This window comes from Physcomitrium patens, chromosome 16, assembly GCF_059467195.1.
Source record: "Physcomitrium patens ecotype Gransden chromosome 16, ASM5946719v1, whole genome shotgun sequence".
NCBI classification, from domain to species: domain Eukaryota; kingdom Viridiplantae; phylum Streptophyta; class Bryopsida; order Funariales; family Funariaceae; genus Physcomitrium; species Physcomitrium patens.
In genome coordinates this window covers 9040299-9059967 of record NC_143425.1, presented here as the reverse complement: position 1 = coordinate 9059967, position 19669 = coordinate 9040299, and the positions used below count along the sequence as shown (strand labels likewise).

The 19669-nt window shown below is 43.6% G+C and overlaps 2 protein-coding genes across 5 annotated transcripts; one reads left to right on the top strand and one right to left on the bottom strand.

Moving 5' to 3' along the window:
* Positions 1-2224: 2224 nt before the first annotated feature.
* On the top strand, positions 2225-5437 carry LOC112293715 (glucose-6-phosphate isomerase, cytosolic). 4 transcript variants are annotated; one of them, XM_024543471.3, is made up of 3 exons: positions 2225-2286; positions 2766-2948; positions 3142-5437. In XM_024543471.3, the coding sequence occupies exon 3, from the start codon at positions 3289-3291 to the stop codon at positions 5020-5022; it is 1734 nt and encodes a 577-aa protein (XP_024399239.1). In that variant the 5' UTR covers positions 2225-2286; positions 2766-2948; positions 3142-3288; the 3' UTR covers positions 5023-5437. The 4 variants fall into 4 exon arrangements, with proteins under 4 accessions (XP_024399239.1, XP_024399238.1, XP_090113056.1 ...); XM_090256929.1 differs by lacking the exon at positions 2225-2286 and adding an exon at positions 2311-2448; XM_024543470.3 differs by lacking the exon at positions 2766-2948 and having other exon boundaries at positions 2235-2705.
* A 2621-nt stretch (positions 5438-8058) lies between these two features.
* LOC112293550 (polyadenylation and cleavage factor homolog 4) lies at positions 8059-15214 on the bottom strand. The gene is made up of 9 exons (XM_024543103.3): positions 14300-15214; positions 13148-13249; positions 12698-12961; positions 12353-12457; positions 11176-12126; positions 10821-10937; positions 8856-10595; positions 8549-8659; positions 8059-8313 (listed from the first exon to the last, which is right to left on the bottom strand). The coding sequence occupies exons 1-9, from the start codon at positions 14669-14671 to the stop codon at positions 8266-8268; spliced, it is 3810 nt and encodes a 1269-aa protein (XP_024398871.1). The 5' UTR covers positions 14672-15214; the 3' UTR covers positions 8059-8265.
* Positions 15215-19669: the final 4455 nt, after the last annotated feature.

The window sequence follows — 19669 nt, the reverse complement described above, 5'->3', positions numbered from 1 at the left end:
TTTTCCTTCACCCTGAATATTTGAGGATTGCCCTTATTTATGTTACATTTTGTTTCTGCAGAACTACATGCTCTAGATTAGATGAGCACCTGACACTGAAGCTGAATCTAATCAATTAGCTTGTATCACTTCAATAAGAGCGAACAATGGTTACACAGAACAAATGGTGCTAACAATTGGCAAAATCTAAAGCAATAACAACAAGAAAATCTTACCACAATATTTTCAATACTTCACACTAAATTTTTTAATAAAAAATTAAAATTAAAGGATTGTTCAGAAGTTGAATGATTTTTTTAATCATTGTGAGATTAAACTTTAAACTAGTTATTAATTTATTTTGATTTATTTTTGATTAAATTATTTTCCCATAAAGTTATGAAAAAAACATTAGTTCATATAAACTATCTACTAAATCAAGACCAGCTTGTCTGATATTCTCAATCTTATTTCCTCTTGTAAACGTGAAATAATGTAGTGTTCAAACATTACCATTAAGTGCCTATTTAACATGGTATATGGTGTTTTGTAAAAATAAATGTTATTAAAATATCAATATCCTTAAAGGATCTAAGAACTTTTTGTTCCAACTCTATTAGAAATAGATATATAAGTAATAAATGAGTTTTATATAATTTTGAAAATACAATTGTACTTAATTCAAAATAATCAAGAATACTAATTTATTACTTTATTCTCAATTGATTTAACAATTTAAATCTTTGGAGGAGAAGATTTACATGTGTACATCAATTACACAAATAATTTTGTAAACAAAGAATTAAGAAATACAAGAAAAATAAATAAAAAAATAAAAATAGCTCTACAAAAGTTTACAATAAGTATGTAAACATGTTAAGGTATTAAAATGTGTGCAAGCTATATATATATATATATATATATATATATAAAACTCAATAGATAAGTTGAGAAAAATTAAGAATGATCTCAACTTGACTTTTATGGGTATTAATTTGCAATACTAGAAGTATTTGATCTAGTCTTATCATCTTTTGCCACTCATGTTACTAGAAGAAATGTTCTTAAAACAATTCCTCAAATATAATAGATGAATTTACTAGCCTATGTATGTAACACTTGGTATATGTACCTAAATTATATATAAGTTATGACCTTAAATTTGATTATTTTTTTAATAATTCAATTATAATTAGTTCAGATAAAAAAATAAATAAATTATAAGCAGCTAAAATATAAACTACACTTTAATCAAAAAGAAAAGAAAAGAAAAGAAAAAAGCATTTTGATATTGTTGATAATTTAGAAAGAGCTTGTAATGACATAAGGATAGTTGTAGAGAACTTTTTTTATGATATTAAATTGTGTTTGCATTTATCTGCTTTTCTACATTCAACCTCCATTTATAGAAATATAGTGTACACTGTAATAACTACTGTGTGACAAAGAAAAATTAACTTCAAAACAAACCAAAGTGGGCAATCCACCAAAGGGTACTGGAACACAATAATAATAATAATAATAATAATAATGTGCTTAAAAAGTTTGCCTTAACAAACAACTCTCTACCTCCTAAGGTTTAGATAAACTACACTATCCTTGAAGCTATTACTTTGCCTATGGGAACCTTATATATTTCTAACTCATACATTTAATATCAAGGAGGTACACTCTCTTATGTTTCAGCAAAATAAAAAGATAAAAAAATGCCATTACAATCTGGGCAACACAATTTAGGTAAGAAAAAGTATTACACTATAATTTTAAATTATTAGAATTTGACCAAAAATACATCTATTAATGAACATACATGAATTGGACATTCTTTTATCAGTGGAGTTACCTAAACCCGGAACATCCGCTCACATCCCACCAAGTTATACAAACACAATTTTTCAACACGATCATGTAGTGGACGTTACATTGGTGCAATAATTTGTTATTGTAGGACAAAAGAAAGGGGTGATTGGAGGATAAAGAAAAAAAGCCAACATGTCAACATCAGCCCTTCTTCAACTCTATTCTATTGTGACCAAAACTTGAGATTGTTGGCCACACCCACAATAGCAAAAGTGGGCCCCGTGCCCGTGGGGTGGTGGTGTGATGGAGATCTCCTATCCTGCTACCGAGTCTCCTGTGACCGCACCCCAAGCAACAACTGGCATATTCCGCGTGGTCACGGTGCCCAAGCACCTCTCGCTGAAGGACGATGATTCCCCGGCACTAGGTACCCCATAACCGAGAATGGCTTCTGCTTCTGCTGTGCATGCGAGCAAGCACTCAACTGGAGTTGCAGAATCTAATTAGGTACTGTGCACAATCTGGCGCCGCAGTCGCCGACTGTACACGATCGACTTACTGATTGTTTAGTAGTTCTCTGTGAACGAGTTCCTTGCCTCATTCGTGCCTTCGTGCTCACACCATTCGCATTTGGCAATCGTCAGTTCTTCTCAGACCAGCAACTTCTTGGTCTCGTCCACTCCCTCTGCTGCTGCTGCAGTCATCGTTGTGGTGGTCTTTGGGAGAAAGATTTAGGAAATTTTAGGAGGTGTGTGTGTGTGTGTGTGTGTGTGAGAATCTGTGAGGTTGGGGGTTGGGGGGGGGGGGTTTGTTTACGGGAGGGCTTTTTGGGGGTTGGGGGCATGGCGAGTGTTGCGAGCGGGTCGATGTGTGGTAAAGCTGGTGGAATTTCGCGTTCCACGTTCGACGGGAGTTTGGAGTTCCAGGTATAGATGCCTTGTGCTGGATTCTGTATAGTAATTGATTATTTGGACATTTGCTTGCAGGTTTTTGATGTCGAAGCAATCAATCAGCTCTCACGATTGTGTCTTTCCACATTGACGACACAACGGGCATGCATTTGCGATTCGTTGGATTGGGTCGTTTTGGTCGCCTCTTGCTTTGATTAGACGTCGTCGTCGAGATTTTTTTCCTTTCCTGAATGTCGTGAAAAAGTGAAGTTGCAGCAGGTTGTCTATCGTAATTTGTTGAAGCTCTGTTCGGCGTTAGGGTTTGCTTATCTGGCTTTGTCCTGCTATTCCAATTTCTCCAACTGGAGACCTGCCACCTAGTTGCAAAGAATATATGGATTAGAATCTATCCGAAACGTTTAGGTGCAGAGCGTGGAAGTTCATTCCTCTAATCTCGAGTGTTGTATCGCAGGATGCTGAGCAGAGCAGAAGTGTACCCCAGTTGAACAATTTTGCGGCACCCAGTTTGAAGGCGACGGCATTGAGGACGACCAGTTGGAAGGTTTATGGAACATGCCATGGTGTAAGAAATCGGAGGTTTCAGAGAGGAGTAGTTAAGATGTCCATTGCAGATTCTCCAGCAAAGAGGAAGTTGCAGGAGCAGGGGCTAGAGCATGTAAGCGGATTGGCGATCTCGGAAACTGCAGCGTGGAAGCAACTGCACCAGCATGTGGGAGAGATCAAGAAGACGCACCTGCGAGAGCTCATGAAGGACGAGCAGCGGTGCCAGAGCATGATAAAAGAGGTGGACGGCATCGTGGTGGACTACAGCAGGCAGCGCGTTACCACAGGCACTATGGAGAAATTGCTTTCCCTTGCGAATGAGGCGAAGCTGTCGGAGAAGATCGACGCCATGTGGAGTGGAAAACACATCAACTCCACGGAGGATCGAGCTGTCTTGCACTGTGCCCTGCGAGCCCCGCGCGAGGCCGAGATATTTTGTGACGGAAAGAACGTCGTCCCCGAGGTCTGGTCCACCTTGGACAAAATCAAAGAGTTTTCTGAACGGGTGCGGAGCGGGGAATGGGTTGGCGCCACAGGGAAGGCGCTTACGAACGTAGTGGCGATCGGAATCGGGGGGAGTTTCCTTGGCCCGCTGTTCGTGCACAATGCATTGGAGACGGAACCTTCAGCTGAAAAGCTAGCCGAGGGCCGATCGTTGCGGTTTTTTTCAAACGTGGATCCCGTGGACTCCGGCATTGCTCTAAAAGGCCTCGACCCAGAGACGACTCTCGTGGTGGTGGTGTCGAAAACGTTCACTACGGCCGAGACCATGCTGAATGCGCGCACTTGCAGAGCATGGATCACTTCGAATCTCGGAGTCGATGCGGTGTCGAAGCACATGATTGCGGTGAGCACTAACTTGGAGCTGGTGAAGGAGTTCGGCATCGATCCCGAGAATGCGTTCCCCTTCTGGGACTGGGTGGGTGGGCGATACAGCGTCACGAGCGCCGTCGGCGTCCTCCCCCTCGCGTTGCAATACGGATTCGACAAAGTGGAGGAGTTTTTGAAAGGTACCTGGAGCATGGACCAGCATTTCCGCAACGCGCCGTTGGAGAGCAATCTTCCAGTTCTCCTCGGGCTCCTCAGTGTGTGGAATGTAACATTTCTTGGCTACCCTGCTCGCGCGATTCTCCCCTACTCGCAAGCGCTTCAGAAGCTGGCACCCCATATTCAGCAAGTGAGCATGGAGAGCAACGGCAAGGGCGTAGCGATCGACGGCACCCCGCTTCCTTACGAAGCCGGCGAGATCGAGTTCGGGGAGCCGGGCACCAACGGCCAGCACAGCTTCTACCAGCTGATCCACCAGGGGCGTGTCGTCCCGTGCGATTTCATCGGCGCGGTGAGAAGCCAGCACTCGGTCTTCATGCCAGGGGAGAAGGTCTCCAACCACGACGAGCTCATGTCCAACTTCTTCGCCCAAGCGGACGCGCTAGCCGACGGCAAAACACCCGAAGATCTCAAAGCCGAAGGCGTGGCCGCGCCTTTGATCCCCCACAAGGTCTTCACCGGCAACCGCCCCTCGTTGAGCATCCTCCTCCCCACCCTCGACGCCTTCACCATCGGCCAGCTCCTCTCACTCTACGAGCACCGCATTGCTGTGCAAGGATTCATCTGGAACGTGAACTCCTTCGATCAGTGGGGCGTCGAACTCGGCAAGAGCCTGGCTTCGCGAGTGAGGACCCAGCTCAACGCGTCCCGCACTCGCGACGCTCCCTTGCAGGGGTTTAATTACAGCACCACGTACCTGCTCACCCATTACTTGAAGGGGAAAACGCCAGTGCACGATTAGATTGTCACGCTCCACCCAGCTTGCTTGATTCTCACCTTGTACCCCACCCAGTTGCATTTTTATGAAGAAGCTACTAGCTTGATTGGTTTTCACCTCGAACTCTGCATATTCTCGTGCAGCAGCTCCCAGCTTGATTGATTCTCACGCAGTTAAGCTGTGTAATCCATGCAACCCAACGCAGTCTGCGTTGCTTACATCGGCGCTGGGCCGTGTACACGAGGCAAGGCCAATTTTTCGCTGCAGAGACCTAATGTTTTCATGGTGAGGACTATTTTGCTTAAGGTGTGCTGAAGATGTTCACATTCTTATAATCTTTCTCATCTTATGCCCATTTGCTTGCGTTGGAGCCTTGACCACCCAAGGATTGTAAAAGATTTTTTGTTACAATTTTTATGATCGTGAGGATTCTAAATGATATTCATGATTGCTTTGTGTTTTTTTGTTTTTTGTCTTGAAATAGAAGTTTAGTTTGTTTTGCTGGTACTGTCTTGAGTATTAACAGATAATGAAATGGTGCTGAGTAGAAGTTATCCTGCTGAATGAAGACTTGGAAAAACTTTTGAATGATTCTGTTGAACGAACAAAAAAGAGAAAGTAGAGCAGAACATTTATCAATATGCTCAACATATGAAATCAGCATCTCTGCCATTAGCCATTCACACTTTTGTAATGCAATAATAGCCAAATCAGTTGGTGATTTAAGTTCTATTTTGAGTAATTGATGTGGCTATCAAATTACAAATCCAATGTAAGATAGATTGAGCATACTTGGATTACAATGACTAATCTAAGCTACAAATCTAACATGCACAAGTGCCTTTTTGAGTGTGATTGAGAGCATGGGCATGTTCTTGGGCTTCATACATATAATTGTGTCCATGATCAGTGCACATCATTTATGCAAATTGAGCAAAATGTTTTCATTAAGATATCTCTTTGTTGCTAATAGGAAGCTAGTAGAAGTGGCAGCTTTGCAAAAATTGAGGAGGGGTGAGAGTACTAGAAATGTTGCTAAAGATTTACATATGATTCAAAAATTGGATTGCACAATTTCATAAGCAACATTTGATTGATTTGAGTGATTTGAGTGAATCATGGTTTTGGTGGCAGGCCAAAAAAGTAAAATGCACTTGATTGAAGAACTTGTGTGAGATAAATTGGATTGCACAATTTCATAAGCAATATTTGCTTGATTTGAGTGATTTGAGTGAATCATGGTCTAAGTCATTGTTTTTGTGGCAAGCCAAAAAAGTATAATGCACTTGATTGAAGAACTTGTGTGAGATAAATTATTAGAGGTGATAGGAAACTGCACATGAAGTTGGAAATTACTTGAAAGAGCTATATATTAGTATGAGTGATAGCACTCATACTAATATATTAGTATTAGTGAGGAGAGTGTTACGTGAAGTAAGTTTGAAATCCAAAGTGAATCAAAAGAAATCAAAGCTCATATTTTGTCAGATTAAGACAAGATTAGAATTTTCAAAATATCATTGTCATTGGATTGATGATGATTGGGATTGTGTAATATTCTTTGATAAAACAAAAGTCAATCACTTTTGCTCTGATAGTTGCAATTGGAGTTGGTTTCATGGTGGGCAAAGTACAAGTGCTGGAATGGTGCAATAAACAATTTGCATGACTCCAAATGGCCTTGGTATGATGTACAAGATTGAGGAAAGAGTAAATCAATATATATACAGAGAGAATTGATTCATACAATGCATGCTTATAATTTAAATCTTACAAGTTTGATTCTTCAAGAGGCAAAAGACCCCAAGCATATGTCAAAGAGTGTGTATTATTGGTTCAATTTTCAAGAATTTACTTTTTTGAAGGAGCTAGCGCAATCTCCACACTTGTATGCAACTTTAAAACATCAATTGAAACAATATGAAACACCTCCCAAAAAAATGCTAGAATTATAAGAGTGTATTGAGGATTGTTGGACTTCAATAACTCCCAATGAGTGTAAGAACTTATATAGAAGCATACATAAACACATTAGAACTGTGATAGCTGCTAAAGACATATAGACAGATTTTTAAATTTGTTTCAGCTAGTGTGAGTAAAATTGAGCTTTGGACTTAGCTTCATTTTAGTTTTGGACTTTTAATTTTTCTTGAATACACATACTTGTGTGTAATAAACTTCAATCATCATGGAAGTATGATTTACTGCAATGATAACCTTGTGCAATTTATGGTTTTAATTTTGTTGCATCCAATTTACCTACATTGTCTATTGAATTTGACCAAGCTGATTTCATACTCAGTTTTGGCAGTCTAGCAACTCAGTACTTCAGTATTATAGAACATCTTGTGCCCTACAACTTCTAGTTGAATAATTATGCAGCTGGTTCACTCCTAACCAGACATACTTGTCTGGTAACGCATGTATCATAACACAGAATTTTTGAATAGAACATTCTCACCGTGCTCAATTGTGAAGTTTCTGAATTCAACTTTCAATTAGAAAGGAATCTAAGACCACTCCATTGAAAATTACAGCACACTTCCTATAGGCACAAATTCAAATCCAAAACCAAAAATCATTAAACCAATCACCGAAAAGGATACGTAAATGTACACAAGGCCATAAAGCTTAACACAGAACCGACTGGTCAGAGGCTACACGTGACCAGTGTATCTCTTTAGGGCGGTGAAATGTAATCATTGCAGCCAGTAATTCCCCCTTCACTCGGAAGGAACCTTTCGGACTGGAGCTCCAAACCATGTGGGTTCACAACAGGACTGCAATTAAATATTAGCTACCATACTACCTTTTCCAAACCCAAACCATCATAAAAACCAGCCTAACCCAAAGCAATCTGTTTGGAGACGAATTCCTCCCTACCTGACCATTACCTGTACTGCAAAAGCGCCCTCTAACTTCCAACACCAGCACAGCTTCCCACTCACAACAGCGTACCAGGGAACCACCTCACTGCCCTCAACAACGATTACCATTTCACATCATCCATTCACAACATACCCACATATCACGACAACACTGCCTTGGACACCACAACTGTAAAGATGAAACATCACGTTTTTCTAACGCCGCCTTTCTTACTCCTTCATCCACATCAAATGCTTCCTTCCATCTCTAAACTATTGCCTCAGCAAGCAATCAAGGAATCTGTCAATTTCACATCGTTTATCATCCTCATGTCAACTGTCCCCTACTACATCTCTGACACTCGTACACGCCTCTGTTTACACTGGAACACCCGAAATGTCAATACCGGACTCTCTTCTTCCTGTTCTCCATTTCAATGTTCTCGTCCTGCACACGCCCCGCCATCAAATCGCTACGTCAACAACCCATTTCATCGCACCCCCTACGACACTCCATTCCCTACACCTCTAATCCCAACCAAACTGCGTGCATCAACTCCACACACACCCACTAAGTTACCATTCATATCCAACACATGCGCCTCTATAACTCTTCACTCCACCACCAACGCTCCCAAACCAAGCTACCCAATGCATACGCTACATCATCACCCACTACGTACCTTGCTTTCCAAAGCTTCAAAATTGTCTAGTAACGGCATGGCTGTATCATCTCCCCCTCCCACATCAACCTCCATGCGAACACTATCTGCTGCCATCAACTCCGGTTGAACCTGCAAATTCCCCAACCACACCCCCTCGTGAATCATACCACCCTCACCAAACCACATCCGCTCATTCCATATCACACTCCCCGCGCCCTTCCCGCGCACCAAATCCCAACTCACCACACTCCCCATTCCCGCGCTCTCCATGTTCCCATCCCTCGACCACTCCAACCCCCTCACTAATTCCTCTCATCCACTTTACCTCCTCGCTGTCCTCCGTTAGATCTGCCGTCGCTGCAGACTCCGTCTGGCACTTCGCGTGAACAATGGGCCCCAAATTTACACTGTCGATCCCCTCTATAGAACCGCCCGCAGGAACGTTCATATACACCGCACCCTTGTACATCCACTCATCCCTCTCGTCGCTGTAAAAATCATCGAATGGCTCTCCACACAACGCGCACACGCTCTGGTTGTAATCTGCTGGAACCGCCAGACTCTCGCCCTCGTCCGCTTTCGCTGCACCTGCACCCACCTCTGCAGCGAAAAAACTAGGCGCCGCTTCCGCACTCGATGCCACCGTCCCGCTCAGCCACTCCTTCTCGCTTACGAACCACTTCCGTGACACCTTCTTCTGCGACTTCTGCCGCCTGTTCCTCGATACATGCCAATCCATGTGCTTGCTGTGAGCCTCTTGCTCCAAAAATCGAAGCCCGCACGTCTTGCATTGCCGAGGAAAATCATTGTACAGCGCGTCTATTACCACCTCGTGCCTCTCCCTCAACACTTCCGGCTTGAACTCCGTCCCGATTGGATCATCCTTCACTGCCACACCCTGGCTCCCTGCTGCTGCATCACCCGCGTACCGAGATGAGCTGTCCGCGCCGGGACCCACGCTGCCCCCCAAACCACTCGAAAGCGCAAACGCCTGCACACTGCTCGCCTGCACGCTGCCTACATTTGGGTTGAAGAACGACGAACTCGTGCTCGCCGCGTTCATCCCTCCTCGCACATCCACCACCGCAGCTTGGACACTCGTCGCAGCCGTCGCACCGGGAGCAGATATCAGGCCTTGAGCTAGCAGCGACTTGAACAGGTTGTCGAACTGGTTCACTCCCGCTCCCCCAGACCCCTGACCCCCGGAATTGCCCGTCAGAGCTGACGCTGGTGGCGGACCAGGAGGAAGAGGAGGCTGGTTCGGAACACCTCCCGCCTGGCTGGGGTACAGCATTGGAGGCGCCAGCACCTGACCCTGTGCTGTCGTGTACTGCCCTCCCTGTTGTGCTACCGAGTTGTACAAAAAACTAGGCGGCGAACCGTTCGGTAGAGGAGGTGCGCCTGAAACCGACTGCAACACCTGACCCGTCGTTACAATCTGCGACTGGGTTTGCGATGAAGGAAGCGCTTGCTGCTGTTGCTGCATCGGGTTCTGCGAAGCTGGCAACTGCTGTACTAGTTTCAGCAGCTCAGAAATCGCTGCGGTGTTCAGGGGGAGAACACCACCCTGATTACCACCCAAACTTGACCCTCCTTGTGTTGCCTGCTGGAACTGATTCAACTGCGCTTGCATTGTCACCACTCCACTCCCGCTTTGTTGCGGGTACTGGTTCTGCGTGCCCTCTGAACTCACAAGACCGCTCTGCTGAGATATCACCGCAACCTGCACGCTCGAATTACCTGCCTGCTGACTCGGACCAAACAGAGGCAATTGCAACATTCCACCTGCAGACACTTGCGGTAAACCTACTGAACATGGAACTGCCTGCGAGGAATGTACTCCGTTCGCCTGCCCATCATTCTGGCCTTGACCAAACGGAACACCAGACGAGCTGTTATAACCCGGACCCTGCCCTAGATTCGACCCGTAGTTTTGCCTCAACCCATATGCTCCTCGTCCACCTTGAACGCTGTCTCTTCCACCTGGGGAAAGGATTGGAGGAGTCCCTGGTCGTGGTTGCACGTTTGACGTACTTAGTGCCATGCTGAAATTCGGAAGCGTCACCTGCAAACCACCAACACAACTTTCACTACCACAACGTCCATAATCAAACCCACAAACAACACACCCGCGGAATCAAATGTCACTTCACTGCATGCATCCGCTCAACCCAACCTCATCACATCCCATTCCAACGTTCACCAACGTAAACGCTCGCTACAAAACCAACGCCGCGAACTCAGAATACAACAAATGGATACTCCCAAGTAACTTTGTCCCCAACACTACCTGCACTGGAGGTAATCTTGTCTGACCAGAATTCATCACATCCATGTCCGGCTCCACCTTCAAACGAGACCCATGACTAGACTGGGACATCGCGAGTCGACTGCGCTCCTCAGACTCCTGAACATGAGCAATACTGCAAGCTTCAGATCACTATGTACGAGCAACTACCCATTGCCACACACCGATTGGACTGGTCAAAACCAGGGCTTTCACAAACATTCCTCAGAAGCATTGTTTTATCCCAATACACATGCGAACACTTGCATCGTCCATGTGCCAAATTGCAAACACTCAACACAAGCAATATCATCACATCACAGTCTACTGATGTCTACAATCAAGATAACGGCCGTACTCTGCGGAGAGTTCCCCGAATTGCTGCTGGACCAGAGAACTGTTCGGATTGAGAACCGCTTCCAACTCTCCGCCAGTCGTCCAAACCTCCCACGGGTTCAATCCCTGGCCTGTTCGAATTTCCTGCCCTTATCATGTCCCTGTCTACACTTAACCATTCATCCGCTTTACTGTCGCCGGCCTTTCGATCTGGCTCCTGTACCTGTGGATGCATATCTTCCCATTGAAATTCCTCTTCTTCTTCATTTTGCCAGTTTCCCCTCCCTACGATCTCGCTACCCAGGCCCCGATCTAACCTCAAGCCTCGACTATCTGCTCCTAGCCCAACGGTTTCAGATCGTAAAGCACGGTTGTTCGGCCCTGAAAAACGGACATTTGGTCCTAGACCACGTCCGTCTAAACCCATGTTACGAGTGTCCATTCGACTGCCTCTGCCAGCAGCCTCCAGAGTAAGGTTTCGGTTTTCCATCTTGTAGCCCCGCCCTTCCTCGACATCAGACCCCAGCCCTATTCTACGACCCCTTCCATCCGCACCAACGGGAATTCGAGGATCCATCCTACGATTCCGCACTTCGCCTCTACCTCTGCTCTCAAGATCCACAGACTGCGATGCAGTAAATGTACCTCCTCTTCCTGGACCAACAGAGCGATCGTAGCTCTGTGCATCTGGAATTAAAGGCCTTGCTCCCAACGGCTGCCTTGGATCATCCCGATAGCCGTTTCGACGAGGATGTCGTTGTGACCGCTCATCGGGAACAACATTGCCCTTTTCTACGTCTCCGTCACGAAACCATGAACCGCTCTCTCCTTGATCAAATCTATCCGATTGTTTTGATTTAATAATATCGGATCTTGCAATACCCCGTCTCCGAAGCTCATAATCTGGGTAATTTAATGCAGGCTCTTTGTTGTAAACTGGTTCAGCAAGATGTTCTCGATTGAAATGCCCAATCTGATCCATGATGCAGACAAACCATTGTCAAAGACGATAAACGACAGTCACAACTCTAGCCTGTGTTATAAATACGGCGTGGCACCAACACCACCAAAATCCATGGACATGCCTGACTTGCAGAAGATAAAATCACATCAAACTAGAGTTGTGCAGGAAATATGTGGCCAAAGAAAAGTATTTAGAAAGAACAATCGACTGAATGTAAGCTTGGCGAAGATCGTACAATTGCTCTTTGTGTTTCCGACCATGTCTTGGGATTTTCCCGTAGCGTAGATCTATCTTGTCTTAATTTGGCACCTCCGTTGATCTCCGCAGGAGTACCATCAACCTATCAGAACACAAGTATTGGACACATTATATCGCAAGCAAAGGAAAACAGTCGCTATTGAAACCAAAAGCACGAAACAAAGACCTAATCTAGGTCGGTAGGAGCATTCTGCGTAGAGAAGAAGAAACAATATATATATATATATATATATATATATATATATATATATATATATATATATACGCTAAAACTAAATTAGTAAAGTGCATACATGAAAAATGGTAAGTATGAAGTGCAGACCCTGCTTGGTCTTTGCTGCATTAGTTGACGTTGCTCCAGGTACTTCGGATTCACATGTATGCCATGTCCAGGACGCACAGCAGGGTCCATGGCTCTTGGGGCCTGAGTACGACTTGCAGTCGCAACAGGCTTCAGGTTCAACTGCAGTTCTGTCTCGATTGTTCTAAGAGGAGCTTGTGGGAAAACACCCCGCCAGGTCCAAAATAGATGTTGCATTGCTGTGTAAAGACTGGGATCCACTTGTTTGTATGCTTTACAAAAAACCTGCAAAAAGGATCGCATCCAGATTAGAAGAATAAATGTGCAGCTAACAAAGTCTCATAGTAACATGCAAAATGAACTTTCATCCACAAAAACCGTAAAAAATCGTGGTATCATGAGGATTCAATGGCAGGTGCAAACACTTCGGTTGAATAAATGTTCAAAGCTAATTTCTTAAATGACAATTACCTCAGGAAGTCGTGCAGCAAAATATTTCACATACTCGCCTCCAATATTTTTTACAATGCTGTCAAGGAGATACAAAGATGGAAGCTTCTGATCCTCTGGAACCTAAAAATTGCACGCCACGAGGGAGATCAGACTCAAAGTCGCAAAACTTTAAGAGGAAAAATCGTACGCAATCAAGTAGTCGAAATTTCTCAACCCAAAAGTAAGACTTAAAGGATACGTAAAACGATTGCAAAACAATAATGATATCTCACATGCATACATACATAATCAATCAACGAACGAATTAATGAATTAAATGAAACCAGAAGCAAGGCAGCCACAGGTAGGGACTGCAAACTCTGATTAGACACAATTCAACACCACTCAATATTGGCATTCTCTCAGGAAAGAAAAACCTGAAATTAAAATATATATATAATAAATAAATAAATAAAAATAAAAATAAAAACGTTGTAATTGAACGCTCCCACTCCCACAAGTGTTGTAGACAAGACGGTGTCAATATAAGATTCAATTAACAACCTAGAGGTTTGATAGCCAAAAGTAGCACCTCCATTGATGATGAAAATTAGAAGTCGACAAGAATCGCCAGTGCACTAAGAAGCTACGCGGGCTTATTTCTCACTTTACGATAATAATTTTAGAGTAATGGGGCTTTCCTTACGTCTATATTGTCTGTATGATAAAGGCCAAGACGAAGACTCGTGTGCCATCACTAACTCGCTAAAACGATCATTCACAGAATTCAAAGCAATCAGATACAAGAGAGTAATCTAGACTATTAAATTTCAAAATAGCCTGCCGAGCAGCCCATTCACAAGGATATTCCGTATAATCTCATCTTCGGGAAAAAAATATTGCTATCACAGATTTTTCCCGCCAAATAATTAGTTCGCCAGATTGTCTGGAGATTAATAAGGTTACACCACCAAACAGAGAGGGGAAGGAATGAAACCGGGGCATCCCGGCGTAAGCGCTGAAAAACCGCCGGCTCGTTTAAACGAATAATAATCAGAAACATGAAACACCTCATCTTTGATGAAGTTACACGTGTAAAATACAAACAAGGCCAATGAACGTGTCGATGGGAGGATTACAATAACCAGGGCCCGTTTCGATATGATCCCGAGAATGAATTGTGGGTCATACCGTGATAATGTGGTCACAGATGGTCTTGGTGATGCCGTGAGCGGCGTGAGCATTCTCCCCGGCTATGATAGTCAAATTAGTGATGATGGGCTTGGAGTTGAATGTCAACTCTAATAATGCGGACTTGTACTGCGTTACCAGTTCCAGTAACTCTTCTGCCGCCGGGTCAAACTCTTCTCGATTTCCACCTAGACGCATCAACACTGGAGTATTATTCACCTCCCTCTCTCTGTCTGCCATTGCAAGGTTACCTACTCTTCTCGGGTCCCCGTCCAATACATCCCTTTCGACAATCAAATGGTCGGCAGTATAATTCCCTAACTTCCTCGGCTCCCTTTCACGCTCGACACCAGAGCCACGGGCCATCCTCATACTCCCTGGGGGTCCGCTTCCGATTCCTTCGCCATTAAGTCTACTCCTGTGAATTACCCACTGTCGGAGCACATTCAAAGCCTTTTCTCTCCCTCGTCTCTCCCAATTATCAATCCCGGGTAAAATGCTTTCTTTTCACTGATGGAGTTAAACAGTCCCCTCCATAACATTCTTCTTGCACTCCACTGCTCAAGAATTGACCACGGCTCCAATCTCATCCAGAAAAAATGAACAAATCATCTTCCTCCACCTTCCCTCTTCCATCCTCTCAGCGCCCCTCGCAGTAAACGCAACGATAGTGTTCCGTGCCTCTCAATTAAAAATCGGCAGAGTCCAAAATTGCAACAAAAAAGGGAGCAAAAATGCAGAAAATCGCAACAATCGCCACCTTGCTCTCCTCGCGAAACCCTAAGAACCATCCACGCCTGTTCAAACTCGTCTTGACAATCTCATGCCCTAAAATAAAAATTTGTCCCCCTTTCACTTATGCATTCTACACACTGCCACAACCACTCAGCCTCCCCCTCCACCCTCCACCTCCCAACACCCTGAACGGCCGTAATTGTCATTCACATATTAATCCCCCCGCACGCTTCGACACCTCCACACATCCGAGGTGAATCGCCAACCCCCCTTCATGACGAAACACCAAACTCCGTACAAGTAGAGCCAGACAGAAACCAAAGGGAAGGCGCAGCAGCACAGACGTTGCTACGGTTCGCAGCGTGTTGGATGAATCCTACAGAAAAGCTGTTGGAATCGGACCTGGTGTCGGGACGGGCAGAGATGGCGAGGGTGAGCTCTTTCTCTGTCGACCGAGAGCCTGCCTGCCAACGCAAACCTCTCTCTCGCGGTTCAAAAGCGCAGCACTGCGCACTTCCGACGCCGTTACACCAGCCCCTTGCCCGTCACGTCCGTCACGGCAAGGCAGTGACGGTCTCGTTTCTAGGGACTCCTCCTCCTCGTTACCGCACTGGCTCCTGTTCTTCCTGTTCCACTCATTTGGAACCATGGTTTCTCATATTTGTGTCTATACCAATGATTTTTCACTTTGGTACGAGTAGACTTCCTCCCACACCCTAAAACTTCACTTTCTGTCTTGTTTATTGTGACACTTCAATGCTTGATTGGAATTTGCTATCTTATATTGCTCTCTTATATTGCTAATGCAGCCACTTCATTAGTTCATAAGTGTAATAAATCTTGAGTAATATAGTATTACACAAGTAAAAGAAGATATTTATAAACTGTGGAAATGATAATACAATGATGTAAAAAAATTGGATTCAGAAACTGTTTACATTTTATAATACCATATTCTTTGTGTTTTATATCTTGTAGTTCTTTGTAATATAAAATGATGAAAGGTATGCAATTCTTTAAAATATTGTGAAATTTTTATACAGTACATATTAAAGAAACAAGTTTAAAGACTATAAGGATCACAACCTTCGTCTTTCATTGGATTTTCTATACTATATTAATGTAATCATAAAAATTATTTAAGCTAAATTGATAATACTTATCAAATAAATAATATATACAGTTTTTATTTTCAGATAATTAATATAGTTGTACCAAACAACGTTTTTTTTGCAAAAGAAATGTACAATCTGCTAAAGCAAACATGTTCAGAAAATCATATATACGTTTATACTCCAGTTTATTTTTCTTTTTTTGCGTTTACTTACTATTTTTAAATTTATTATTAAAATTACAAAAAAATACTTTGAATGTTCTGACTAACGAAATTACACTTCTCACTGATCTATATTATCCTAACAACGTATGCAATCTTAACATTAAGATATTAAAGTTGATCTGTTTAGATTTCAAAGATAGAATTAGTTTAAAATTATAACGATTCTGCTTCGGATTGTCTTTTTTCAATTGCAAATAAAATAAAATAAAATAAAATGCTATGAGGTTGTGATGCAAATGTGTAAGCAGGTAAAATGACTTCAGCTATTGAAATCGTAGCCTCTGGGAGAATTTTCACGTTCGGGAGTTCAATACTTACTTTACATTTTGGCTGTCGGGTGCCACAAGTCCCAAGGGAATCACACATGAATAGATGCTGCCTTATTTGTCTGAATCGAGGTATACTGGAGATATCATGCATAACAGCGAACGCTGCTGCATCGGCCGAGGTTGCGACTTGCACTGTGTGCCGGAATGTTTACCCATGGCATTTCAGTACCAGCGTGCACACTATACCAGTTGATGACAAAGACGTCTCCTCTGAACGCTTAAACTTTCGCCATTCCCTAGCAACTGTGTCTTTAGCAGCTTCCCTGGGATCACCCCTGGGTGCAAGCTTCTACCACCTAACGGATGCGTCAAACATACCTCAAATTCTGAAACCGGAACTCTGCACGTGAAGTTGTGTGTGAGGAGTGGTAACGTATGGAAATACAAGTAAACTTACTAATCGTCAAATTGAAATACGAATAACAGCGACTATTAACAATCGGTCAAAAATAAAGTAGTGGAGAGGGACCAGAGAAGAAAGTGCGTCGCAGCATCTCTATTTCAAGAGGATCTATCACATTCATAGTATTTTTTTTGTAATTTTTATGTGCTAGGGATACTCTTGAAATATAGAACATTCAAGTATTTTTTTGTAATTTTTTTGTAATGTTATCTATTTCAAGATGCACATACTGAGGCACAAATGAGAACACCATCGTTAATGCTGCTAAAGAAGCCGGAGAAAACGATGTAAATTTCTCAAGGTCATGTCCCCCCCCCCCCCCCCCCAGTTTTGTACAAAGTGAATACTGAATGTTCGATGTTAAGGCTGGGGCATACACGTTTATGAAGACTGCTTGCTAAATCAGATTGTTGCACCTATGAAAAGCTTGACACTGAAAGGTATAAATCGATGGTTATTTGTCAAGAATATAGAGAAAAAGATGCTCAAAATACGCTCGATCCACAAACGCATGCGACCTTGCAGATAACACGTTGGTGATGTCATTAAACACAGAAAAAAAATAACACACACATACCGCACTTTCGTGAGTGCGCGCAGGGCATTAAACATCATGCACCCCAACGAACTAATGGTGTTCGCTTAAATCATCATTTGTCTTTAAATTGAATTTAGTTACGTGAAGTGCGCGAGTGTGCTGAGTGTGCTAGCTCATCCGACCTGGAGAGTTGTTTATCAACATCCTCCCACAGACCACTAGCTCCCGATGCTATTGGTCTGTAACACCGAAAAAACTATTGTTTAGTGGGCAGGCTTGACGCTTGGCATTGGGAGTAATCCAATGCAGTTTTGAAGCAAGAAAGAACAATAAAAAGGTAGTGCTTTCGTGAGCAAGTAAGCCAACTGTGCCGTTGTGTTGACATACTGCATGTCGATGTCATCCACACGTTGGTGCTCTTGTATGAAATGATAGACCACATTGATGTGCTTCGTCTGACAATGGAATTCAGGGTTGTGCACAACCCGAATTGTGCTTTGGTTGTCAGAGAAGAGGCATGTGGCTTGGCCTTGTTTGTAGTCTAGATTTGCGAGTAGCCGACGATACCAAATAATATCTTTTGTGGTTGATCCTGCTGCCACGTGCTCCGATTCGGTGGTAGATGTAGAAACACAATTTTGCTTTCTACTACACCAGTGGACGGGTGTCCCATTGAGTAGCAACAATGTACCTATGCAGGATTTTTGATCTGTGCCATCCCCAGCATAATCCGCATTCCCATTTCCTTCGAGTAACATTGTCTTGGTTGTGCTGCTGAAACAGAGTGCAAGGTGGAGAGTGCCCGTGATGTAACAAAAAAATTGTGCTACCGCCTGGTAGTGCTGGCATTGTGGGCTTACTGGAAACTAAGCTATGATACTAACCGCATAGCTAATGTCGGGACGACTGAGGGTTTGTGCATATAAGAGGCACCCCTTAGCAGCAGAGTAGAGAAACAATGGTGAAAGGGATTCTCCGTCGCTGTCGAGCTTAGTGTTGGGATCACCAGGCACATTTACAAGAGTGCATTCACTAAAACCGAAACGGCTCAATATTTGTTACAAGTAAATTACTTGGTGGATGAAAATGTGTCCGCTGGTTTGAAGGCGAAAGATGTGGAGTCCAACATATAGGTTGGCGTTTGAACAAGTGATGCCCAAATGTTGCTCCATGTGGTGCACGAGGTCTTCGAGTCGGGCCATTGAGTAGCAAGTGGCCAAACCATTGTCCACAAAGAGAGTCACAATGAGCCGCGGTTCTGATTTCGAAATATAGAGATAGGAATCTGCCTTCGTTGCTTTGAGGTCGAACTTCATGAAAGAATCATGGAAAGTCTGATTCCAGATCCGCTCGGATTGCTTTAGGCTGTATAAGCTCTTGAGCAAGAAGCACACTTTCTGCGAGTTGTTTTGACTCATGGTTTCAAAACCCTACGGTTGTTGCATGTAGATCTCTGTGTCAAGTGATCCATACAAAAATGATGTGTGTATGTCGAATTGAATAATCGACATGCGTTTTCGGGCTACGATGGCAAGCACGGTTTGGATGGACCCGTATTTCACCACGGGGCTAAATGTCTGGTCGTAGTCAACCCCAAATTGTTGCGTATATCCCTTCGCAACAAGGCGTGCCTTGAACTTTGCGACGGTTCTGTCGGAATGCATCTTGACCCTGTACATCTATTTGCAGCGTACCAATTTTCAATCTGGAGGTAAGGAAACAAGTCGCCAGGTTTCATTTTTTATAAGTGACTCATGTTCCGCCTCCATTGCTTTTTTCTACTCGGTCGCCTCGGGGCTCGCAAGTGCTTCTTCATAGGTATTGGGATCATCTAGGACGTGTTAGCTCGAGGCAAGATCAACAAAAGTGTTGGAAACTACATAGACTCGTAGATAGGTTGATGCACTGCAAATGCGAGAAGGGCGCAGTGATAGGAGCGGTGGAGCTGCATGCGATAGATTTGTCTTGGTAGTTGGACTCTGAATTTTTGAATAGGTGGGAGACTTGTTGCTTTCCTCGCTTGTGC